At 34.3% G+C, this 26,954-nt stretch overlaps 1 protein-coding gene across 3 annotated transcripts in view; it reads left to right on the top strand.

Moving 5' to 3' along the window:
- The window catches only part of ARHGAP18 (Rho GTPase activating protein 18), a 156,402-nt gene that overhangs the window by 98,579 nt on the left and 30,869 nt on the right, over positions 1–26,954 (top strand). For all 3 annotated transcript variants that reach the window (XM_036217952.1, XM_036217981.1, XM_036218001.1), the window contains exons 2-7: positions 3,800–3,996; positions 6,269–6,504; positions 9,910–9,973; positions 14,205–14,380; positions 23,214–23,379; positions 25,549–25,640. In XM_036217952.1, the coding sequence (XP_036073845.1) occupies positions 3,800–3,996; positions 6,269–6,504; positions 9,910–9,973; positions 14,205–14,380; positions 23,214–23,379; positions 25,549–25,640 (931 nt within the window). The remainder of the gene's footprint in view (positions 1–3,799; positions 3,997–6,268; positions 6,505–9,909; positions 9,974–14,204; positions 14,381–23,213; positions 23,380–25,548; positions 25,641–26,954) is intronic.

The raw sequence follows: 26,954 nt of genomic DNA, 5'->3' as shown, positions 1-26,954 counted from the left end.
CCTGAGACCAGAAGGTTTAAGAACAACTGTCCTAGAAGAACCTTGGAAGAGGGCAAAGGTGGCCTTATTAAGGAATGGGAGGGGCAGTTATGTACAGTTAGCAGTTATACAGATGTTAGCAATGATACGGACTTGAGTGCCCTCTTCGAGATTATATATGACGCACTTCAGGTGGAATCCTCACTTGATAACAAACAAAACAGTCAAGACATTGATATTCTTCCCATTTTATAGGTAGAAAAAGTTAGGATTAGAGAAGTTAAGTGATTTTTCAAAGTCACAGAGATAGTTTAGTAGAGCTAGAATCATTTGGTACTTAGGACCGTCAGTCCCATATGTTTCCATGTCATTTCATGAGTGTATTGGCACTAAGGATGGTTCATCAATCAGCCTGTTTTCTTCTGGTAGACTACGATATAATGCATGGCAACCTCCACCTCCTTATGAAGAGCAAATTATGTCAGACTGGTTTAATATTCTGTATGACAAAATAAATAGGCATTACTAATCCCCTGAATAATATCAGTTCATTTGCAATTCACTAATCAGGCAAAAAAAGGTCACAGAAAAAAAAATAGAATAAAATATATCCTGGGGAAGTATAGAGAAGCAAAGCTTCACTTTTTATAAACACAGGATGAGAACATGTTGGCAAGACGAAAAAGAAAGAACATTTCATGAAGGCCCATGAGGGCCTGTGAAGATCGTATTGCTGGTGACGTTAGTGTCCTTGAGAAAAAGGCAGCGATAATACTGCGATGCGTTGGCGTGCCAGTTGCACAAAAGCACGACTTGTGCAGCCAGCTAGAAAGCAACTCCTTTCAGAGGACAGTGTCTAGTTCCGTCATCATGGCTGTTAAAGGTGAGAAATGAAAGCGTGTTTGCACAGTGGTCCTGGAATGATTAGCACAGAGGATTCCGGAGAAGAAGTGAGGAAGAAAGAATGTAGAACAGTCGTTTGCCCGTCAGTCAGGTTGGGGGTAATTAGTAGTTGCCTGCGCTACAAACTGTTTCTTCAATTTCGGCACCATGTGTTGACTTGGATCTTTTGGAAACATAAAATATTTCTGCTCTGCACTTCATTATCTGTAGCAGATGTTGCGTTAGGTTCTTGAACTCAATTTGCAGAATGAACGTGGTATCGTATAACATACTCCTAAATGCAGAAGAGGAAACTAGTTAACTGGCCTCTTACCAGGGCATTTTCAAGAAGCACCAGATTTTTAGCCATTTACCTGTCTGGAGTTTAAAAGTAGAGTTTATTATAAGAAGAAAAGAAGTGCTATGCCATATTTATTATTGTAAATTACAATTAAAGAATGTTCAATTATTTTTTCAGAGAAAATACAAAATATATGGCTGGCTGACTAAGGTGGATAGTCTCTGACTGGTTGCCACCTCCCCACTCCCCATCCTGTGATATTTGAAAGAGAAAATATTTTTTTTGCAACATTTACCAATGATAAAAAAATTCACTCAGTATCTTCTTCAAGGTTATCACAGCAAACCTGTTCAGCTTTTGAATCTTATTAAAGTACAAATATTGAGTGGATTCATCAGCTAAGAGATTAGATTTTTGCTTTGTGTATGTTCTGAAAGCAGGACTTGATATAGAAGGTATGCTTACGTAATCATGCTGTTGCTCAATGCATGCCCTGGCATTTTTCTGCACATAGTATCTTCATGGAAATTTACTAGAAAATTCTTGCCAGAATAAACACATTCCTTCAGGAGCAAACGGCTTAATGTACTTTAAGTTCAACTGCACCTCCTTCCTGTAAGCAGATAAACCAAATTATTTGACATTAGTTGTTATACTCTACACATTCTGCAGTACTTATTGTGGCCTCCCATAGGGCTAAGGGTTGTAGAAGAGAAGGTAGGAATAAGGAAGACAATCTTACATTATCACGAGAGATCAAACAAAAACAAGGATAGGTCCTCTATGTATTTGGTATGAAATAAACCAAAAATAAATCTGGCAGACATTCTGTAATTGCCTTTAGGTATCCTGGTAAAGCAGAATTAGGAATAGGACCCATACAGAAGTTGAACTGCTGATCACAGGGGGAAAAAAAAGTGTGTGTGTGTGTGTGTGTGTGTGCGCGCGCGCGTTAAAGAGAGATAACTTTCTTATTCACATTTTAAGAAGCAAGAGTATAAACTCTCAAATGAGGAGAACACTGACTTTATCACGGCCACTTGGGTAAGACAAATGGACCAGGCAGGGATAAAGGGATGTAAACAAAGACGGTTGGGGCAGGGAGGAAGGAAGTGCCCCTTGAATTAAGGGATAGGGGAGAATAGGAGAAGCAAACAATAGACAATGGAGACAGGAGGAAAGAGATTCCCACAAACATGTCTAGACTTCCTCCAGCTGGTCCTGGCCCTAACACTCACCCCTCACCACCCTCTGCTTGCTTCTGAGGAGAGACTATAGCAATTTTTCATTCATTAATGCAACCAACATTAATAAAATGAGTAATCAAGGCAGAGAAACCATTTTTAAAGGAATAAAATGGCCTATTAGCATATTACAGTTCATTGGTTAGTTACATTGCATTTATTTGTAGCAATAGGCAATTAGGTTCTTTAAATTTTTCTAAGAAACCAATTGAAATTGAACTATTGGGTAGCTTTAACTAGTTTAGTGACCTTCTTTCTTATGTAGTATTAAATCTGATAATTTTAAATAACTATAGCAAAGGACAGTTTAAATGTGATAGTTGCATGCTATTAAAGAATTTTGTTTTATTGCATTTCTTTTTATTTTCTATATGTACAGTAAGTAAAACCAGTCTAGCAAAGCATTATGCCCTAACATCTTGGGAGATAAAAGAATTTGAAATTAGAATAACAAAACACTGGTTCATCAATTATTGTCTCTATTCAAATTATATTTTTTAAAAAATGAATATAAAGAGGAAGTACCATAATCGATCATTTTCCTCTTTTAAGTAATTAGAGTTTCTCCCATCTTGACATAAGCAATACAAAACAAGAATTTAATATTTTTATTTTAAGGTCCTTCAATTCAATTTTAGCAGGTAACATGTGACTTACAAAGAAAAAATATGGTTGACATGAAAGCATAAAAATACCTTTATTCAGTTTATCCTTTTCTTCATAGATAATATTTGAAATAATTGTTTAAGAAGTAATTCCTAGCTATTTATTTAGAATCACCAATAAGTGAAGTTTCACTGTTTAAAAAATACACATAAGTAATGGGTACATTTATAAGATTAAAACTTGCTTTTTGTAGTAGAGATAACAGTCAAATTAATATATCATTCTTTTATTTGTTTTAGTTCCAAAAATAAAATGGAAATTCAAAAAGTACTTCATTCATTGATTGCATATATTTGCTATACAAGGGTTGACTGAGTTTGGTTTACAGATATAAATGATAAATATGACATATTGTGTAAAGTTTAGTCTTAATGTAATTAACTAATAGCTTGTAATCAAGATTTAACCTATTGTTTTCTAAGAATAAAATTTTAGGTTAAAAGAAGTCAAAATAATTTAAGTGAAATAGAAATGGAAAAATGATTTCTCACATTGCTATTTGTTCTTGGCTATACTTTTTTTTTTTAAAAAAAAAGTGAAACTGTTGATTCTACAAACATAATCAGTAGCATCTCAAGGTAAATAGTTTCAAAATATGTATAGCTTTGGTTTTATTAAGGAGAAGTTAAGGAGTTTCCAAATTCTCTAGCTCAGTGCTATGTTATTTTAGAAATTGTACTACTTCCTCATGTACTAAAATGAACCATTTTTTCTTTTGACTGTATAGTCGCAGATATGGCCAGTACGCTCTGAACCAAGAAACCACCAAAGTTAAGGAAAAGCCTCCGTTTGATCGATCAAGTTCCCAGGATTCTGTGGATGAACTATCTATGGAGGACTACTGGGCTGAACTAGAAAATATCAAGAAATCTAGTGAGAACAGACAAGAAGATCAAGAGGTGGTGGTTGTGAAAGAGCCTGATGGTAATAACTAAATAATAAAACTTCTTTGATTGTATATGTATTTATGGGGGATGAATACATGGAAAGGAAGAGGAAAACAACAACAACAATAAAAAATTAGAGATGGGACAAAAAAGATAATGCTTAGTTGGCTCTCAACTTGAAAATTACTGTTTGTGGCAGATTTATGGATGCAGCTGCCAAATACAAGTGGCGTGAGTACATTCCTTTAGACTTATATGGCTACAATCTTGTTGGCTAAGCTTACTGTATCATAAAATTTTAGAGTTAGATTTGATCTTCGAAATCATCTAACCTCCTTTTGAATTCCTTCTATGGTATCCCAGCCAGATGATTCTATATGGCTTCTGGTGTGTGTAGATGCTGATGGAAAGCACACTGGTTTTCCATTGGTTGGTCAGCTTGAGTTCTTTCAATGTTCTGGAGCTTATCGATTTACAATCTGCTATACTCTACCATTGACTCATGTGCCGCAGTATTGCTTTTTGGAAGAATAGAACGAGTCTGTTCTGTTTTTTACATGATAGACTTTCGAATGTTTGAAGATATCTTGTTCTTCACCACTTCTTTTCTAGAAGGAAAATAGATACTCATAAACCAATCCTAGTGGATGGTTTTCTGACATAGCCCAGTACTGGGCATCTTATCTTTCAAAATATAACACTCCAGATTGGATGCAATGCCAAAGGCTTAGCCAGTTAACCTAAAGGTATAGATTTGGGAAGTATCGATGGCATTAGCCTTTTTGGCCTCCATATTTGCTTCTTTCTTGTATTTGGTCCATAATTTCTCTCAAGTCTCTTTGCAGCCATATTTCCCATAGTCTTCACTACTATACTTGATATTCTGAAAGAAACATGTAAATATATTTAAACTAAATAATTTAATATAATTAAAATGAATTCACTGATTTTTATTATGTGATTATCAAGAAGAATTGAGAATGTTTTTACATATTTATGCCTTTTCTTTGACTTTAAATTGAGTTTTACCTCTACTCTTTAATGGATAAAATGATTTTATATTACATTGTTTGCTTTCCTTACCATAGCAATATCAGCTTTTTTTTCCAGAAATTTGTTTTTGTACCCCTCTACCGAGTTTTGCCCTAACGTTATTAATAATAATGGCTGACTTTTTATGTTAGTAGTAAACATTTTTGTTGCCTGGCATGCAGAATGTCTGGCACTATATTATTTTCTTGAAGCCAAGGTTATTAATACTTGACTTCTACCCTCAAGGAGTTTATATATTATAGAAGGATAGACAGGCAAACCAGTCAGTACTACACCATGTGATATGAGCTGTATTAGAGCCCTGCAAAGCCCTTCCCATATAACATGCTCGCATTTGGCTATGAGTCACCCAGGATAGCTGTGCTCTAGGTTACAGATGAGAAAACAGAGTTAGCTGGAGGTTAAGCAACTTATCCAAAGTGACATGATATCAGGGCTCAGAAATGATGTATTGATACCAGTCTTTTGTGCCCCAAGTAGCTGGTCTTTCACTTTCCTTTATAATCCTGGTGCTTGGAGTGAATCTTTTCTAGCTAGCTTTCTGTTTTTCTATAATTTTTATTAAGATCTCACATAATATTTGCTTTACTGTTTTCATCCTGCTTTTAGTGTTTTGAATCGATCCAGTTATGTATTTGGTTGCCTAAAGTAAATTATTTTTTTGCTGAAAATAGTGTTGTTGTTGTTGTTGTTTTTAATTTGTGAAAAACATAAGTCTGATGTGCTGAGTAGAGGTATTAAAAAAATTAATTTGAAATTGATTAGTTCCTGATGTCCAGATGCTCTTTACTTCTTTGCCATACTTCCTGTCAGCTACAGTGAACAGAGAAAACAAATTTTTTCATCAAATAGTGTTGGACTTTGGGGTAGTGCTGAATTTAAGCCAAGAAACAGGACTTTAACAGATATCCCCAGCATTGACTTCCTTCTGTAACTTAATGGAAATAAGTTATATTTTCATTTCTTGCTCATGGAAAGGGAACAGTATTAGCTTTCTATAGTTAATCTGCAGAGAAGTTATAGAGGTTAATTACATGTGAAGTCATTTAAAAATTTTAATTGTGTATATATGAAATAGATCTAAAATTTGATATCTTTGTGGCTGGAGTTTATGGCAGTTGTCCAACTTTCATATAATGATTCTTAGCACTGTGGTTTGGTTGCAATAGAAGAGTTTCAGCAAGAGTTTTTTAAAAGCTTAAAGATGTGAAAGTTCTCATTTTTTATTTAAATACCATTTTTCTCTACCGTCTCAGAAGGTGAATTGGAAGAAGAATGGCTTAAGGAGGCTGGTTTGTCTAATCTCTTTGGAGAGTCTGCTGAAGATCCCCAAGAAAGCATGGTGTTTTTATCAACACTGACCCGGACCCAAGCAGCAGCTGTTCAGAAACGGGTAGAGACGGTCTCCCAGACCTTAAGGAAAAAAAACAAACAATACCAGATTCCTGACGTCAGAGACATATTTGCTCAACAGAGGGAGTCAAAAGAAAAAGTAGGTTCCCTTTTTTTGATGTTAAAGCGAAGGAATAATTGCTTAGAATCAACTAGACCAATCCAATTCAGATAATTAGAAACGTAATGAGCATTTATTATACGCAGGCACTAAAGCTCTGTGCAGGCTTGTGTTAGGTGACTTTGGAATCTTAGGAGTGGCTCCGATCCTCCAAACAATGTGATTGCCAATTGTTACTTACAGAACAGTAAAGGTAGGAGATTCTTCCTTATCTATTAACTCTTGTAGGAATATTTGCTTTTTTCCTAGACACATTGGGGGATGATTGGAAGTGGAATGTGAAGGAGCTAATTGCAGCCGAATTACAAAGCAGGAACCCAGAAACATGAGATAACTTCCCTTTTGTGTCTAGCACTTAGCATGGTGCCTAGCACATAGAAGATTTGAATAAATATTTTTTTAAGGTGATTAATTTATTAGTGGATAATTTATTAATTTTATTAATGTATTCATTATTGTTGGAGTCTGGTGGAGACTCTGGGACTGATGAATGAAAAAAAAATGTCAAAGAAGGCATGGTAAGAGACATATTGTCCAGAACAGTAATACTCAAAACAGCCCAAAACAGCCAGTTGGTAGGCTATTTACTATTCATCCACGAGAACATAAGGAGCTTGCACAAAATGTAAATTAATATAATTTATTCCTTCATCAGGAAAGTCTTACTACCAAAAAAATCAGCTGAACTAAATGGTGTTCTTAGGGTTAAAGTTGATTTACATTTTGGCTTATGCTCAGGTGACACTGAATAGCTCTAGCCTGAAAAACCTAGTGGGGTGGTTAGAATGAGAGTAAACAAAAGGGATATTGAACAATGATTGCAAGGGTAATAATAACACCAATAATTGCTGCCACCACTAGTGAGCACTTAACTTTGGTAACCATTCTCCTTGCCCTATTTCATTTACATGTCTTGTAAGTGAGGTATCGCCATTTCCATTCTATGGCTGAGACTCATAAACAAGTAACTTGCTCAGTGTCCCATAGATAGTAAGCCCAAATTTGTTTGACTCGAGTATGTGTTTTTAACCACTATGCATCTTATTATATTTGGGTTTCCATAATTCCGATATTAACTAATCCTAGCACGAGATTCTATTTACACTATAAATACAAAACAACGAAATTGTTATGACTCTAAAAGAAATAAGGGAACGAGAAGATTCATGTTTAAGATATCTTTCTGTCATATAAAGGGATTTTGCTTTTTGTAAACATTCCATTCTTATAAGAAATCCTTTATAGGTATAGATTTAAACTCCATTTGCATGCTCAATTGTGAATCAAATCCAGTCTAATGTATAATTTTGGGGTCACTGGGTTGTTCCAGGCAGCAAGAGATCTTGCTGCTGTGACGTAGTTAAGCATTGGCAGTGATTTCTGAGACATCCACTGGAGTTGGTTTCCAGCTGGGAAAAATGAATGGTAAGGAAATATAGGATTACGACATGTCCTTCCCAATGAAAGCGCCCTTTCTAAGGCAGGTAAGAGGAAGTAAAAAGTGGGGTGGGAGTGCAGAGAGCTGAGCCTAAGCAAAATACATATCCTAGGATTCACTCCAGTTTTCATGAGGAGGTTGCTACGAGGCACTAGAAACAACCTTTTTCAGTAAATTCTTGGTAATGCCTAAACCATATCATTTGAGTCCAAGGCAATTGTTGGATGCATCATCTGATGAAGACATTAAAGGAGAAATAGCACAAGTAAATTAAAATAATGTTAATTTGCTTACACTGCATGCCTTTAATTGAAACACTGCCACTCATTAGAACTATATCCTCTATTCTTCAAGCAAACATGGGCTAGCCATCTTCACTTATAGTTCTGTTCTCAAATAAGTACATATTCAGCTCTTTTATTTTAAATGCTTCCTTATGAAGTCCTTGCTGACACTAGGAAATATAATACAGAAATGAATACCATCTGCACTGTCATCTTCAATTGCTAAGGCAAACAATTCTGACCACATATTCCAAAATATATGTTCACATGTAAGATTAGAATCGCTCACTGTATTCATTGTGTCAATGATGGGCTCGTGGGCAAAGGAAGAAGGGTTGTATTGCTCAATACAGAGGGGGACTGAAGTAGTGCCATGACCCCCGTACCACTTCTGTGATTTGGTAGTCACCATACACTCTCCCAGGTATTTTCAGTCTCTGCGTGGTACACTAACAGTCTCTATGTACCTGCCCCAGTGTTTTTTCTGGATTCTACCTAGACTTCAGGTGGAGGGAGGAGTGCTTCTTGGTTCACAGCTTGAGGTAAAATCTATGGTGAAGGTAACTAGAAAGCCCACCTTCTTTAGTGTAGAGATGAAAATCCAATAGGATGATTATTTTTAAAATAGTTCATCTAAATAGACATCTGTGTGTGATTGATCTAGACTCCTCTTCCTGATTACCGATTTCTTTCTCAAGCCTGACTTAGGAAGGAGGTAGTACTCTACTGCTGAGCCACACTTTCTGGCATCAGCATGTTTTACAATGTGCACAAACCCCTTGGAGGATGACATTTCTTATATGTCATTGCCCCAAACCCTTGAAAAAGGAGTTCCTTTGCGTATTGGTGCTCTTATTACCTGTTTGATAATTTATTTTTAATTTATTTCACATTTGTTATTAGTTTTTTTTTTTAATTTGAAGATTTCTATTCTATTACCTACATGTCAACTGGTAATTTTGTTTTATAATAGCATTATTGAGATATAATTTGCATACTATCTAATTCACACATTTAAAGTCTACCATTCACTGCTTTTTAATGTATTCACACATTTGCAACCATCACCACAATCAATTTTAACATATTTTCATCATCTCCAAAATAAAGCTCATACCCATTATCAGTCATTCACCATATTTCCATCCTTACCTTTAGGTAACCACTAATCTGCTTTGTATTTACGATTTGCCTATTCTGGACAGTATATAGGAGCAGAAGTATTCAATATGCAGCCTTTGTGATTGGTTCCTTTCTGTTAGTATGTTTTCACGGTTCATCCATGTTATAGCATGTATAAGTACTTCATTTCTTCTTTGTTTCAAACAATATTCTGTTGTACAGATAGACCACATCCACTCATATATTCAAGGCTATTACTAGCTTTTTTGATATGTTTGTCTTTTCCTCTCAACTAGTGTTGTTCTCGATGGCAGGGATACTCTCGATGTTTTTCATTTTCCCCATAGGACTTAGTATTGTGTCTTAATAATTCATGGGTAATCAAATATTTGTTGATTATAACCATAGTACTTTTTTCTGTGATTGTTATAATTCTGAATACATTTCTTATACTTTAAAGGTTAGTAATGGAATTATTTGCAATACCATTTTTCTGGTTGTGAGTTGGAGATGACTAAATGGCCCATTTTCTATCTTTAGGCACCAGATGGCACTGAATCACAGTCAGTCAGAACAAATGAAAACAAATACCAAGGAAAAGATGGTATGTTGGACCTGTTCTCTTGTATTTTCCCGTTTATTAATATAACAAACAGATACAGCCTTTTAAAACATTCACTTCCAATTCTAGTAAGCAAATTCTATTAAAATTCTAATATAAAGTACTTGAGTAGATAATTATAGAAGGCTGAGAATATATTGGGCCTTTGTTGTTGTTTTTTTTTTTATTCTTTTAATGTTTGTGTATCTCTGTTCTAACCTCTCTATATATATACTTGTCACATTTCTTGAATCCTTGCCATGTGCAAGGTACAATTAGGAGGTGTTTACTTAATTTAATACATTCAAGAATTCTGTGTAGTAGGTATTGTTTTTAACCTATTTTACAGATGAGAGAAATAGAATTTAGAGATGTGAAGTCACTTTCCAAGGTCATACAGCTAGCTAAGTGGATTTGAAACCTTATTCTCAAATCATAAGTTTTCAATCCATAAATGCAGGAATCTCCAATCCCTCGGCTGTGTACAGGTGACCTGTACCAGTCCGTGGCCTATTAGGAACCAGGTCACACAGCAGGAGGTGAGGGGCTGGTGAGTGAGCGAAGCTTCATCTGTATTTGCAGCCTCTCCCCAGCACTAGCATCACCCCCTCAGCTCCAGCTCAGATTATCAGGCATTAGATTCTCATAGGAGCACTGGTCTCTGGTGTCAAAAAGGTTGGGGACCGCTGATAAGTGGGTTGCTTTTCAGAAAGTGTAGAAAAACTTAAAATAGTTAATTTTTTTTGACAATTGATTATAATTCTCATTTACGTACTTTTACTCCTTAATACCTGTTATTTTAGAAATATATCAGAAATTCAAGGCATGGACCAAAATAAATATTAAGACTTTGTTAGTACTTATCAAGAAATAATTTATAGTTATTTCATTTATTTACAATAAAGAAAAATGTTCAAAATTAAAATGATAGACAAGCTTAAAAATTTAACTTTATGTGTTGTTACTTAAAAACTATAACAGAGGTGGTCTGTGGCAGTGGGATTCTAGCCAGGGATTGTCCTTCTCTTTTGTTTCTGTTCTTAAGACCTGGCATCTGGAGGGTCCATGTCATTAGTGTTGTATGTGGATTGGATATGGTCAGGGAGGAGTACAGGGAGACTGTGGAGGCCCAGGAAAGGTTCCCAACCGTCCTATAAAAATTAGGAGTTTAGTCCAAGATTATATGGGGCATTTTAGAGTCTTAGAGCATCCAGTATCTCAATTTTCCCTTCTTTATTTTTCTGAGAACTTCTCTCCTGCACCCCTTCCTTTAAAGAAAATACATGCACACATCTGTGAATACATGTAACTGTGTACATGTGTGAGTATAGACACATACATGTCTATATATGTTTATCTATGAAAGCACCTCCTTTTTATTATTCTGTGGAGGTTTCTTTAGTTGCTTTTTTTTATTTTTCCCAGAATGAAATTACTAGGTGTTTCCCCAGATCTACATACCAGCAAACACTGAAGTGGCAAGCTAGCTGGAATAGCCTGTGCTGGCCTGCTAGAGAGCTGGATCATCAAGAGAGACAGATGAACCTTTTGTGCCAATGTCAATATGCTTTAGGCTTTGGAGAAGAGCAACTGGCAGTTGCTAAATGAATACTGAGAAAAACATTGTCTTTTCTTGATGTTTTCCTCCCTTGCCAGAGATGGTGATGTAGCCTGTATAAACAGAAATTCTGGAAGACGAGTTCATTATATGAGCACTTTCCAGTCTAGCTTACAGCAGGCGAGTGAAGTGTGACAAACTTGCTGCCTGATTTACATCTGCTTTTGCTGGAATGCTGTGAAGTGGGCATAGAGTCTCCAATCAGAATAATAAGAGAATGTGTGTAACACCATCCAAGTCACTGAGTCTTTACTACTGCACCTGTTCTGGGCAATGCCATACTCTTGCTAGCCAGTGAATTAATCAGCATTATGCAAACCTTGAAAGGTTTAGAATAAAATGCATGTCTGGAGTGCAAAAGTAGAGCTTTCTGCTTGAAATCCAAAGGCATGGGTGATATAGTCTGTTGTAAATGTTTTCCCTGCACTTAGGCTTTTATACATGTTTAGTCAAATATACTTATTCGAAATGAAAAGGTTATCAAGTTTTAATGTTCTAAGAGCTGTAATGTTTCAAAGGTCAATTCGTCTACCATTAAAACTTGTTATCAAATTTTACAACTCTGTGTATATGAAATGCTCAGTGTTAATACATATATTTAAATTAAAATGCCCAAATAATTTTTATAACTTTCATATTAATATGTGTGTTTTCTTATTTTCTTTTTTGATTTCCATAAAAAGGAAAATTCTTTTTTTAAAATAAAGGCCCTTCGGATATTTCATATAATTGGAAAACTTTAAGATATTGTAAAATATTTATAATCCACTACTACTTCCCACTTCAAAACCAAAGGAGAATGGATTAAAGAAATCATATTATTTACTTGAAGACTTTAAGAGTCAAAAAGTTTATCTCAGCATTCTCTTAACTTTTCTCTTTGAGAGTAGATAATTGATTCATGGATACTTTTGTTAGACAATTCACTATCCTTTTCCTGTAGCAGCACCCCTCAATCACCACTGAAACTATTTTTTTTCTACTATCTACCCTAACTTCATTTACCATTTGATTCTTTATGCTTTTATGTACCATGCTTGTTTTTATTTTTGCCTTGTTTTGGAGGAAATTTATATTTTAAAAATATTATAACCTAATTATAATTTCCCTACTCAGTTTTTAATTCAGTGCAAGACATTTGTTTAAGATGGTGGTGGTGGTGAATTGTAATTCTGACCGGGGTGGAGGGTGTGGAGGGAAAAGGGGAGAAGTTTTAAAATTCTTGTCCATAAATAGTCAGCTTCTGGAAAAGTAGCTTCTAATTTAGGAAAATGGCTAATCTTTTTTATCCCCCTTAAAATGGTTTCCTGAGAAACCAACATCCATATTGACAGTAAAACATAAAACTGGAAACTAGTGGGAAAATAAAACTAAAATTGTGCTGTGGCATTTAAGTTAATAGTTTAAAAGTTAATAAACGTCTAGTTATTCTAATTTAAAAATTATCACAGGCTGTTGGAAAAGCATAAAATGTGGCATAGATGACATCAGATAAATACTATCAAAGAGCTCACCATGAATTAAAGGTCTGCAATGAGAAAATAACAATAATCCTGTTGTTGGTTCCAGGGATTTTTAAATGCGAGTTGTATTAAAAGCAAAAACTTATCAAATACTCAAATTTAGAAGCATTTTCACCAAAGCTTAAAGCTGGTGTTTTAAGCAAAGCTTTTCAAACATTATATATATATATTTTTCTCCTGTGGAATTAACAGCAAACAAACAAATGTTAAACTTATTATACCTTTGAAATGTTGATGTAAATAAATGTCTGGAAATTATTTGACTAGGTTTATAGTTATAGGACCTTTTGTGGTCTTTGATAGAATCAGGTGCAAAACCTATTGATTCCTGTACCAGGTACCTCCTGATCTGACTCCCACAGTGATAAATTTTTGGCAGTAACTCTTGTTTTGAAACTTTTATTATGATAGGTAGGTCACATTCCAGAAAGGAGATGCAGGGAGTAAAGAGATCTATTCCAGGAATCTGTTCTACTGCAAGGAAATTAAATAATATATTGCCGGTTCTAAGACAAATTACAACTAACATCCTCCTTCTCTTTACAACTAACCCCCTCGTTTTCTTTTTTGGCTTTTAATCCCCCAGTGTAAAATTTAACAAGTAAATTGACCAAATTTTTGTGAGGTTTTTCAATCAGAGTTTGAAATTATTGAGCAATGTTTTGGAATTCGACCCAATCTAAGAATTGTGACCTCAGGGAAATATTCTACAATTGAGCTAAGAATTTCTAGTCACTGCCATCTCCCTTTTACTCCTTATGTAGCAGTGGTAGGACACCCTGAGTATACTTTTGACAATTAAAATAACCATTAATTATTGCCTGTAATAAATAGTACTTTTTCTAAAGGTTTTCATATAGTCGACGTGTTAGAAGTAAAAGAATAAAGAAAGAAGAAAAGAAGGAAGGAAGGAAGGAAGGAAGGAAGGAAGGAAGGAAGGAAGGAAGGAAGGAAGGAAGGAAGGAAAGGAAGGAAGGAAGGAAGGAAAGAAGGAAGGAAGGAAGGAAGGAAGGAAGGAAACATGGAAATATGGAAACATGGAAACATGGAAACATGTGAATTGGACCTTTTTTTTTTTTTTCTTTTTCCTCAGACCAGGCATCTAACTTAGTTGTTGGTGAAAAGGAGCAGATCCCACTAGCGCCTGAGGAGGCACCTGCCTCTGAAACGGATATCAACCTGGAGGTATCGTTTGCAGAGCAAGCTGTCAATCAGAAAGAGAGCTCCAAGGATGGGACCCAGAAGCAAGGCAATAACACCCTATTACCTGTACGTAGTACATTATTCAGATGTCACTAAATAGAACTGATTATTTTTAATCAGCTTTATATTTTGAAAATATCAAACCCACGGAAAAGTTGAAAGAATAGTATAGCAAACACTCACACTATCTTCATTTAGATCCAGTTGGCAGTTAACATTTTACAAACTTTGCTTGCTTTCTTTCTACATCTGTCTGTATTTATGTTGTGCTGTCAGGTATATACTCTTTTTTTTTTTTTTAATTTGATTTTTTAATTTTGATTTTTAATTTTTTTTCATTTACAAAACAAAACACAATTATAGTACTTTAGAAGTTGAACACTAAAATTGTATTTAATATATTATTATAGTGAATTTTCTCCAATTGTCACAATATTGTCCTTTATAGCTTCTTCCTTCACCACCCCCATCTGGGATTCAAACAAGGGTTATATGTTGCATTTGATGTCATCATTTTTGGTTTACTTGAATCTAGATCAGGTCCCTTACTTTTGTTTATTATGTTCCAAGAGTCCGAATCAGATTTCTGATTTTGTATTTTTCTTCAGGACTAGATTCAAGTTAAACATTTTTGGCCGAACTTCTGCATAAATTATGTTTTTGCCTCCTACTGCATCATCAAAAGAGGAGCGTGGTGTCAAATGGTTCCTTTGTTGATGATGGAAGTTTGACCACTTGGTTAAGGAGATGTTCTCTCCTTGTAAAGATCTCTCCGTTGTAAAGATACTTTTTCCTATGTGCACTTAACACTAATTTATGATCCTTGAAACTGGGTGAATATAGTATTTTCCAGTAATAACCTATCACTCAGAGGTTTCACGATGCATTTGTAATCCTTGCCTGAAACAGTAATTAAACCAGTGTTTAAGAAAGAGTGATTTTCTAATTCTGTTATTTTTTCTACATTGATATGCTGGTGATCTTCTATATAATTGCTTTTTCTCCCTCTTATTTTTATTGAATATCACTGTAGACTGCTTCCTTTTTTCATTTAGTGATTTATAAAACATTGTCGTTTTTCTTTGGTTTTCAAATTTACCCAACTTTGACCATTAGGATCCCTTCCAGATGGTTTCCATGTCATGTTAACGTACACTCAGCATTCCTTTACATCCTTGCTTTCTAGCACAAGATGCTCTTGCCTCACCTTGTACTTTTCTCACCTCAGACTTGAAAGAATCCATTTCATCAAGGAACTCTGGTTCCTTTTAGTAGTGGGTTGTATTTTAAAACCAGGCTTTATGTACTAAGTGTTCTCATTGCTACTAAATGTCTTACATTTTTTTTAACATATATTTGTTTGTTTGTTTGTTTTATGGAATTTCACAGATGCAAATGTTAAAAAGAATAGTACAATGAACCTCCAAATACTCATCACCTAGCTACAACACTTATTAACCTATGGCTACTCCTGACCTACCTGTACCCCCAACCAATTCCCTATTCTATATTATTTCAAAACATCTCTGAATTATATTTTATTATTTATAAATGTTTTAGTATTTATTTCTAAAAGCTAAAGAAGTTTCTATTTTTAGAAAGTCATATCCATATTACCATTATTATATCTTTAAAAATGTTAACAATTCTTAATTTCAAATATTCAGGTTTTCAAATTTCGAACTGTATTATAGATTTCATAATTTTTTTTACAGTTTGAATCAGAATTCAAATAAGGTTTATGTAGTACAGTTGGTTCATGTCTTTTAAGACTCTGAATCCCTTCCTCCCTCCCTTCTTTCTCTCCTGTGTGTCTCTCTGCCTTTCTCTCTCCCTCCTTCCCTTTCCTACTCTCTCACTTCTTTTACTACTCTCCCTCATTCACCCAATCCTTCCTTCCCTCTCTCTGTTCCTCCCTCCCTTGAAATTTATTTGTTGAAGAAATCTAGTTATTAATTTGTAGGAAATTCCCCGCCTTTGACTAATTCTATTCCCATGTTCTTCTGTTTTCTTTAAATTGGTTCACTCTGTATTTATCATATCAAGATTCTTTTTTTTTTTTTTTTTTTTTTTTTTTGGTGAAGACTATTCACATATGATTTTATGTTAAGAGATACAAAATATCTGGTCGTCTTTCTGTTTTTGTGAAATTATCAGCTGTTGCTGATTAGTGCTTGGATCCTTTATTAGTGGTTATAAAATTATGTCTAATTTCTTCTTTTTAAAATGTATTAGTTTGACTACTTATTTAAAAAAAAAACTTTCTCAAAATGGTTGCTTTCTTTTACTTACCAGTTTTCAATTTTATTTTGCTCCCCCAGCATCAATAGTGACCAATTAGTGTTGTTTTATTTTCATTTTCTTGTATAAACAGTATCAACTCATGGTTTTAGATGTATATGACATGACATCAGACAAAATTTCCCATTTTAATCTGGTATATTTGTCTGTTTCAAGAAAAATCAGTTCCATTTATTAGAAGTGTACGTTTATGACTGTGATCAGGACACTAGGAGTATCGCTTTCTCTGGGTTGGTCATTGCTTAAAGCCTTTTGAGAGGACAGAAATACACCTGTGTCTTCTTTCTTCCATACTGAGAATAGTGGTTCTTATGGTATATCAGATAATATAATTAGAATATCACATAATTATTTGTTTCATTCTCCATTATAGTATAAAGCATTCTCAGATAACAATACTAACAGTACTATCAAAAATATGATTATCTGAAAACAGTTTAAACTTGTTTGTCTTTAATTTGTATTTTGTTTTGAAAACATGTAAAACAAAAGCATGGTTCAGATGTCAAACTAAAATCAAGATGTATTAAAAGTCTAACTAAGTCTAACTTCTATCCTTGAGCCATCACCCTCCCCTTACAGGTAAATTATTTTAATTTTAATTTTATGGTTATTCTTTGGTTCTTAGATAAATGGTAGCCCACTATACAGACTTTTCTTCACCTTGAGCCTTTTTCTTTTCACTTAGTCATTCCTTTTTATAGACTCATTGTACTCCATTGTGAGAACGTATCACAATTTTTTTTTTTTTACTCAACCAATCTTCTAATAGTGGGCATCTGGAGTGTTTTTAGGCTTTATTATATATTTTTAAGAACTTACCTTTAAGGAAGTTTATGCCTAGAAAAAGTGAAGGAGTATGTGTCATTCGGCCTGAAGAGATGATTTACACTCTCAAACTATCCTTAGCCAAAGTGTGTTTTCAAAGTGAGTTTTCATCTCAACAGATGGAAAAGATTTAAAGTGACTGACGGTAGAGTCTAATTAAACAAAGTGAAGACATTGTTGACTTTTAAGTTGATTCACACAATGGCATAAAATATAAATTATCTTCCACTTGTAGACTTAAAACAAAACTTCCTATCAAATTTTATTCTCTGCTTAATAAACTGTTTTGTTTTGTTTACCTTCTCAGTGTTATTCGTGTGGTGCCCCACGCTTAAAGTGACCTTCCTATTTCTACCATCTGTTTCATGTTTACTAAGAAAGTCTCAGCAGATCCTTTGGGGTCTAGCTCGGTATCTAACTTTACTGTTAAAAGTCTTTCTGATTGTGAACATGCATTAAATAAAATATGTAAAGTTATCCTTTAAATTATTCGATGCCATGCTTTTGATAATTATCGCCAATTGATCCACGTATTTGTTTATACACATATGCAGCTGTTTGTCACTACAACTATTCATTTATCCATATGTCTTCTAGAAGACATGGACATATTGTAAGCTTTCCGTAAGTACTCAGCATGGTTGAGAACTGAATATTTGTATTCACCACTCTGAGGCAGGTGTCTAAGCAGGCAAAACATTCAATTCCATTTCTACTCCATGCTCCTCTACTTCTGAAAATATGCAGTAGGCTTTATGTAATGCATTGTTCTCTGTTGACCTCATTTTATATCCACTTCCTTTTTCTTACAGTATCGAACAATCTCTGTTAATTCTTTATAATCTCTCACAGTGGATTTAAATTTCTCCTCTTAAATTTGGAAATCTGGTTTTACAACCTTTATGTGCTTTAGTATGAAAAGTTAGCCATTACTAACTATGGCATTTTGTACCCAGTATATCTCAGAAAGTATACGCTGTACTTATTTATCAAGTGATCTCCATGAGGTAGATATTTCAATTCCCATTTTTTATACACATTAGAGAGATTACTTGGCATGCTAAGGCTTGGCTTCAGTGACTAAACTTTCGAAGTTGGAGTTTGGTTTCTGGAGGACCACGCTGACTCCACTTAATGTCCCCTAAAAATAGATATGCATTTAATTTAAGTGTGAGTTTAAATGTCCTTGTTGGAGATACTGACACCTTGTTCAGGACAGCTTAGGATGTTGTGTAAATAAGATTCTGGTTTGTTGGGTCCATCATATAAGGCAGAAATTTCATATCACTCCTTCATCCTACCTGAGAGACTAAAAACATTAAGGATTTATTCAAGAATTTTTAAGATCATAGCTTTGAAATGATCTTTGACATGAGTGTAGTAAAGCTCATACTCTAGGTGCGTGCTTATATTTTAGTTCTTAGGTCCTTATTTAATCAGTGTCTTGGACATTTATTGAATTATGTTTAATTCAAATACATTCATGTTTCATAACAACTCTGGTTGCATGGCAACACAGTTCCATGCATACTAAAGGCCAAAGCTAGATATGCAGGCCCAAGTTGGGAATTTGTTGGAGAATGGAATACCTCTCGAGTAAGTTAAATGACAGTAGAAGCAATGGTGGTTTGGAATTGAGTGAGGACACTAAAAATCTAAGGCAGACACGAACTTGTACACAATATAAAAATAGATATTTAAGGTCATAATCCCGAATTGTCAAGAAAAGGTTAAATTATGACTATTGCTCTTCATTAAAAAAAACAAGGAAATATTTTAAAAACCAGCAAATTTGAAAGATTCTGAAAACATTTATCTAGAAAAGCATTTATCCTCTGGGGATGAAAATGAATTAAATACTATAATAAAAGTACATATTACACATGAAAAAGTCTTAGGTAGGAAATGACTTGCCTAGCAGACACTATTAAAAAAGTCATCTGTGGAAAGTGACCAAAGGAGAATAGATTCCCTTGCTTTCCAAGTCAAAGTTCAAGTGACTGCTGAGTAAATAAGTCAACTCCATCCTAATTAATGAAATGTCTAAGGGGCCCCTAGTATTGTGTGGGATGCAGTCCTGAAGAGCTACCTGATGAATTTACACTAACACATGAGAACCAATATTTAAAAATAAATAAATAAATTATTTCACTCTTTAAATATATTTTTCAAAGGGTAAAGGGCTTTCCTTTTGCTGAAGTTGCACTGCCTTCTCTTATCCAAGGAACTGAACCATCCAGTCTATTAACTAAACAAAACTGCAGGAAACTTCATAAATATTTAAAGCTGCCTTTATGAATTAAACATTGGGATAAAGAACTAAGTCCTTTCATTAAGCACAATGTTAAAATAAATAAATAAATAAAGCTCATGGCATGTATTGCTAGGTAAATCAAATGTTTGAACTAATAATATTTCAGGTTCCTTTAAACATTTACTTCAGGCAATGCTTTAAATAATTATATTACATGTGTTTGGCTTATTAGACCAGAGCAACTGATTTTAATGAAATTTTTTTTTTTTTTTTAAATGAATGGTTGGTAAATAGGATTGGATTTAGCCCTTCAGAAAACAATGCAATTAGAACTCTTGGGCAAAGCATGAGGAAAATGTGAAGAGTTTTCTGTAGTTTTAAAGTTAGAGCTCCATACAAATCACAGGAAATGAAGGGACCCTGCACCTCACTTAGTTTGATTCTGTGCTTTCTCCCTGCAAGATATGTATCTTCATTCATTGACTAGACTGAGACAGAACCTGCAGTGTGCCAGGCCTATGGTACCAGTAGGGTTACAGAGGTGATTAAGACGCGACTCCTCTCCTTGAGAGCCTCATAGTCTTACATCAACAAGGATCAGCCTAGATTCCTCCCTGCCTGCTATTATGGATGGGAAATGTGAAGCAGAACAAAATGATTACCGAACTTAGGATTTAGAAGTTCTGAATTTGCATCATTATTCCATCACTGGCTGCTATTTAGTTCTCTTTACTGAGCCTCAGTTCCCCCGTCTAAAGTATGCTGTAATGATTCTTATCCTATGAGGATTTTTGCAGAATAGAATGAGAGTCAGTTTATCATATATGAGTACTGTTCTTATTTTTTTCTTATCTTGCAGTAAGTTAGGAAAAAAGGAAAATCACGAAATCTTGAAATTGAAAAAGTTCCGTGAAATAAAGGTAGTAATAATACATAACACTTTTTGAATGTTTACTATGTGCCATTTGATCCCTACCACAACCTTATAAAGTAGGTTCTATGATTATTCCCATTTTACAGATGAAGTGGCTGAGGCACAGAAGGCGATATAATTTGCCAGAGGTCACATAGATAGTAAGTAATGGAGACAGGATTTGCCAGCTTAGTTTGGCTTCATATTCTCAACCCCTTTGCATAGAACCATGGAGGCCATTAACTGTTATGCTGGAAATTCAAATTTACTGCTGCTTTATTTAATATTCTTACAGAGGGAAAAATGTATTACTAAAAGTTAAGAAACAAACTTTTTCTTCTATAATGGACTCAAAGATTTTTCTCTTAGAGTTGAGTTTGCTTGAAAGAAATTAGCTCCTCAACCATCAAAACTTGCAGATTTTAAGAATTGTTCTAGGATGACAACTTTCAATCATTTTGGTCTTACCACACCTTTAGGCCCTTAAAAATTGTTGAGGACTAGAAAAAGATTTTATTTTATCAGTCAGGAAGGATGTTGGTGTTGAGAATAACTACCATGGCTTCTAGCTTTGACAAAACCTCACATGCATGGTCTCTTGCCCAGACATTTCTAACTTCATATTGTTAGAGTGTTGGTTGTCTCTCTGGGGGTTACAGCTCTCTTTAAGTTTGCTGTGACTAAACACAGAAGGCATATGCAGATTTATACAGAAATTATAATTCCGTGAAAGATTTTGGGGAGATGAAGAAGGATGGTCCAAAGTGATTTTCGAATGTGAAGAATTTCTTTGTATTGGGTCCCATGGATATTTGTCACTGACCTGTGTTCTTGAACTGTGAAACATGAACATGTAGACAAAAGAATAGTTCTTTTTTATAATTAAACAACTTAAAAAATTGTGTGTATGTAGGGGGAGGAACTTTCATTAATATTAGTTATACCTGTGGACATTTACCATATTAAAAATTAAAATTGAGAAGTTTAAAAATATTTATTTAATTTAAAACAGTATTATAGTTGACAACTTTTTTATGAAAAATAATCATATTTTCTAAAAAAATTAAGAAATGTGGCATGGTTTCACATTTATTCTCATATCTACTTCTGTATTCAGTTTGTTCCACATGTATTATACCTATGGAAAATACTGTATAATCATGGGATAATGAGTGTGAAAAGGCAAATTATGTTTTAGTATTAATTCTTAAAATAGTTTTGAACTCTTAGTCTCCTTGAAAGAATATTGGGTACTCCAACAGTTCATTGGATTACACTTTGAAAACTGCTACTTTAGGACATGTCTTTTGCAGAGTTTTTAGATTTCGGAATGTTATTGAAACAGTATAAAAATGAGCAAAGCAAAGGGAATAAAAGGGAATCAGTTGAACATTCTTGGACATTTATTAAGAAATCAAAGGTAAACCTACAAGATAAACTAATAAAAATTTTAACAAACTATTTGAAAAATCATTATTTTAATAATCGGTAAATACAGTGGGACTGCAATTTGAATTAAATGTTAGAGAAGTTTATGTTTCTATCTTGTGCTTTGTATTACATATTTAATGTATTTAATATTAAAAAAGGCAGAATAGGTAGTAGATAATATTTGAGAGAGGCAAAACAACAAAAACACCACTTATTTGCCTGTGATGGTAGTGTCTCTAGGTCTGGGTAGTATCTCTGAGTCTCAGTTGACTTATTCAGTGGTGAAAGTAATATTAGTAGCAACCATATAAATGTGCTTGGGAAGTGCCAGGCAATGAAAGCTCACAATGGCCGTCTGAGTTAAGTGGTCTCTCTCCTTCCCTCTTTTTGTCCCCCTTCTTTTCCCTCCCTCTCTCCCTCACTCTCTCTCTCTTTCCCCTCCCCTTTCCCTTCGTTCACTTCCTCTCTTCTCCCTCTTCTCCATCTCCTCCTCCATCCCTTCCTCCCATTTTACTGAGAGAATGGTCAAGCAGTTGCCAGGAGGCACACACACACTAGCATTCTGGCTCTGACGTCCATGCTCTTAGTCTCTACTCTGCTATTCAACTCCTGCTGTGCTACACAGCCCTTTTGTACCTATCTTATTTGGGTTTTTATGACGTTATTATATTAATGTTATATATTGTATCTGTATATATGACGATAATAATGTAGGTAAAGGGTACCTGACACACTGTAAGCACTTACTCACAGCTTCTGTTCCTCCCTCTCCTCTTCCACTTCGCCTGCTTCTTCCTCCTACTCATGGTGTGTGCTGGACCGCTAATATTCCCTGGTCCTTGAAGGTCAGTTAGCCAGAGTTCCTTTTTTCCTTTGGGTTTACTGTTTCTTTTGTGCTCTTAGCCACTGATGTTAGTGCTTCTGGTACATGGTCTGGTTCCACTGTTTGTCAAACTTCAGATACTGACTCTTGAGCTTCCCACAGGTTTGGGCATCATCATCAACATGGTGTTGCTCTTTATTCTGACTGGAGATGTTATGCCATAGCTGTCATTGTCACTATTTGGAGTATAACCTCTTTCTATACTTACAATTTTGTCTTCTTTCATTTAAAAAAAAAAAAAAAGGTTAGCTACTCTACACCTTTACTATATTAATGGTGTTTATTTTAGAATTTCAGATTGCCAATAGACAAAACAGGCACCACAAGGATTGGTGACCTAGCACCCCAGGACATGAAGAAAGTTTGCTATTTAGCCCTAATCGAACTGACTGCCCTCTATGATGTATTGGGTATTGAACTGAAACAACAAAAAGCTGTGAAAATCAAAACAAAAGGTAATTTTGAAATGAAAAACAGTTGGATTTACTTGTAAAGCAGTAAGGATGAGGTTGGCTTTTTAGCAATATTTTTAGGGGTGAAACACCTACAAAATAAACACTTAAATACATCTAAGTTTACATTTAAAGCGTTGTCTTCAAAAATTTTGTAACTTGATTAAAATGCACTGTCTCCTAGACTATAGAAAACAAAGGCATAATCAAACATTTAATTATCATGGAAGGAAATTAGGGAAATTCTGAATCAAGGAATCTTAACTCACATGCTTTCTCCTTTGAAGACTATGTATTAAAAAATTACATTTGGTACATATTAATTTCCAAAATGAGATCTTGAAAAATAACTTTAAAATTGTCGATCCTTTAAAATTTATTGCCTACTTTTACTTCTTTACTCTATGGGTAATACATAAGGTAGTTAGTCTCTTCCTTTATTCATTAACATTCTCCTTCTGATTATTTTGCAAAAATGTTCTTTACTAAGAAAATAATGCCATTATGGCACGTGATGCCACTAAATTGTATTTATCATGGCTACATTAGATTTTTCTTTTGTAAACACCTTGCTTTACTTGTTATATGAACATACTTTATTTTTTTATAATATGATAGAGAACAGACGCTTCCTTGGTTTTTGTTTTTATAAGACTCAATTGGTCTGAAAATCCAGATAATTCTTTATTGACAAAGCTTTATTGTTTAGAAATTTCTGACCTCTTCTTTAACTTTAAAGGTTTCTCCTAAAGAGAAACCAAGAAGGAGGATTACTGAGTTGCTATGGTAACATTAGCAAAGACAAGTATTCATCTGATTTAAGTTTTAGAGGCAATTTCTCTGTAGGACTGAAGTGTACCTTCCCTTCAGGCCCTCTTCCATGCCGAGCCCCAGAAGACATTCTGTGCTCAATTCCTTTGAATATTTTAGCTTAAAGCCTGGGATGGTGAATTTCGGAGTTAAATGGTGCTTCTGTTTTTTCACAAGTCCATTGGATAATGAAAACTTCGGATGCTTTTTACAAGCTTATCATAAAGACTTCTCCAAATATAAAATGGAAATATAATTTAAATAGCTGTGACTCAGTGCTTGACTTTAAAAGTGGCTTGAAGATTTTTTAATGTTGTTTTAGAATTGCCTCCTAGCAATATTAAGCCAGTTAAGAGAAATAGTAAGTCATTCTTATAAAGAGTATCAGTATTAATAGAATAGATTTTCTTTTCATCTTTTAAAATATTTTTGTATCTCACCTAAGCAATTTATAAACAGAACTCTACATTCTTGAAGATTACATCTTTTCTTAATTTTTAAACCGTTAAGTATTTACTAGATTACTGGCATTCTTTTGAATTACATCTCTGTTGAGGGTCACAGTTTCTGATATCTGTCCTCATACCACAAAATAATACCTCTTTTTGTGTTCACAATTGATTTATATCTCTCCTGATGATATGTGTTATGCTTCTGTGCTAACTATTCTACTCAGTGATAGGGGTGGAGTGGCAGATACTGGGGAGAAGCTGCACTCTGAACAGACTCACAGCACATGATTTCAGTTTAGAAAAATTACAAATTATTATGTGTCATTTCTCCTAGAGTTATTCCCAAATATATAAAATCTCAAATTTACATTCAAGAATATTAAGTATTTATATTTTCTAAAAGAATAAAAAAACAAAAACAAAAAATAGGAAAAACCCTTTGTAGATAAGGTCATAATGTTGGCTGATTTCTCAAAAAACCAGTATTCATATTTTGCTGTAATGTAGAATGTTGAATGTCAATTAAATGTGGAAGAGATGAGTGATACCTGCTTTAAGCCAAAACTTTTAATTTGACTACATTTAGTAATTTTTTTGCACATTTTATGTAGTCCCATAACACTCATCTCTCTTATGTAGCAGCTTATACTTTTCTAGTTATTTCAGTGAGATTATTTGCGATCATTTGTTTAGTTGTCTTTCCTTGCTAGATTGCTCTATGTGGCAGGGCCCAAATTTTCCTATTGAGAGTCTATGTCTAATAACTACACAGTGTTATTCTCTTACTAGGTGCTCAATAAATAGTTGTCTGATTGATTGACAGTATCAGAAATCTTATAGTTTAACATTTTGCATGAATATTTTATGGATTGATGAAAGTGAAGAAATTTAATTTTATTTTTTGTTGCAGATTCTGGCCTTTTTTGTGTTCCATTGACTGTGTTGTTGGAACAAGATCAGAGGAAAGTACCAGGAACTAAAATACCCTTGATATTTCAAAAAGTAAGTAGGCCCGAACGGGTCAGCACAGAGAAAACATACTTGAGGTAATAGTGGCTTTATTTATTTATTTTTTTTACATTCTTACTATTATAATGTAGTTTTCCAATTGATATGCTCTTTTATTTTGTACTTTGATTTTCTATTCAGGAAAAAAAAAATTTGTTTCAAGGGCTCATAATTTTTATTTCATGGTGATGCTTTCAGTGTTATTACTGTAACTGTGATTACCTGGCATCATTTTCCTGTCTTATATTAGCTGGCTTTGTATAATTGAGATTTCAGTTCTATAATACATAGAAGTGGAAACTGCTTATAAATAAATTTCTAGGGAATTGAATCCTCATGAATATTTCATGCCTGTATGTATTTCCCAAGCTTTCCTATTTACAGTGAGGATGTCCAATTTAATTTACCAGTGTCTACTTCCAAACTAGGCAAAGAAACCATAAAGTAGAATTAGAAAGTGATTGCTAAACTGTCAAGTCACTTGTGTAGTCAACACTCAATTATTCATAAGGGGATTATCTATGGCAATATAAGAATTTCAGTCTAACCTCTGAGCCATCATTGTTCAGAAACACAGATTGCGTATTATGATAAAAGCCAGGGAATACATAGTGAGGAAGGCAGGCGAAATCAGTTATGGACTACCCAAACTATAGATTCTTTGCAACAGCCTAGGCATATCACAGTTTCTGGAAGTCCTGGCAACAGCAAGAGTGGCAATGGGAATTTTCACAATTAACTGACTCGATAGACTCATTGATACTATAGCTCCAACTACTTGGCACTTAATCTTCTGTTATTCTAAGCCAGTCATTTACCTGTTTTACCCGCTAGCCTCTGATTTCTTTATTCCTCATGTTCTTCATTACATCCAAACCTGATCTCAGTGTTTCTCCTGGTGAAGGTTGTTGTACACAGTTTATCCAACCCATTTTATATGTGTGGTCCCTTCTGGAGACTCTACCCACCCATTTGAAATCATCGGATAATATCCTTAAGGTTTTTTTTGTTCATATAAAAAAACAAAAGGGTATATAAAGAGCTTACTGTCAGATAAACACTCATCTGTTTGCATCCCCTCTGAATTATAAACAAAAACTTCAGTAATTTATCATGAAAAATATTTTTTGATTTATCAGCTGAAAGTGCAATTTGATATTCCTTCAATTTCGTAGGAAGGAAAGAATTGGAAACTACTGATTTGCAAATAGTTTCATTAGTACTCTCTAGAGGATTATACTTTCTCAATTATTGAGAAATATACCCCAAAAGGGCTTAAAGCTTACCTAATATCTGTGAACTATATAT

Source organism: Rousettus aegyptiacus, unplaced genomic scaffold, assembly GCF_014176215.1.
Source record: "Rousettus aegyptiacus isolate mRouAeg1 unplaced genomic scaffold, mRouAeg1.p scaffold_m13_p_1, whole genome shotgun sequence".
NCBI lineage: Eukaryota > Metazoa > Chordata > Mammalia > Chiroptera > Pteropodidae > Rousettus > Rousettus aegyptiacus.
The sequence above is the reverse complement of the archived record's forward strand: the minus strand, read 5'-3'. Positions and strand labels throughout refer to the sequence as shown.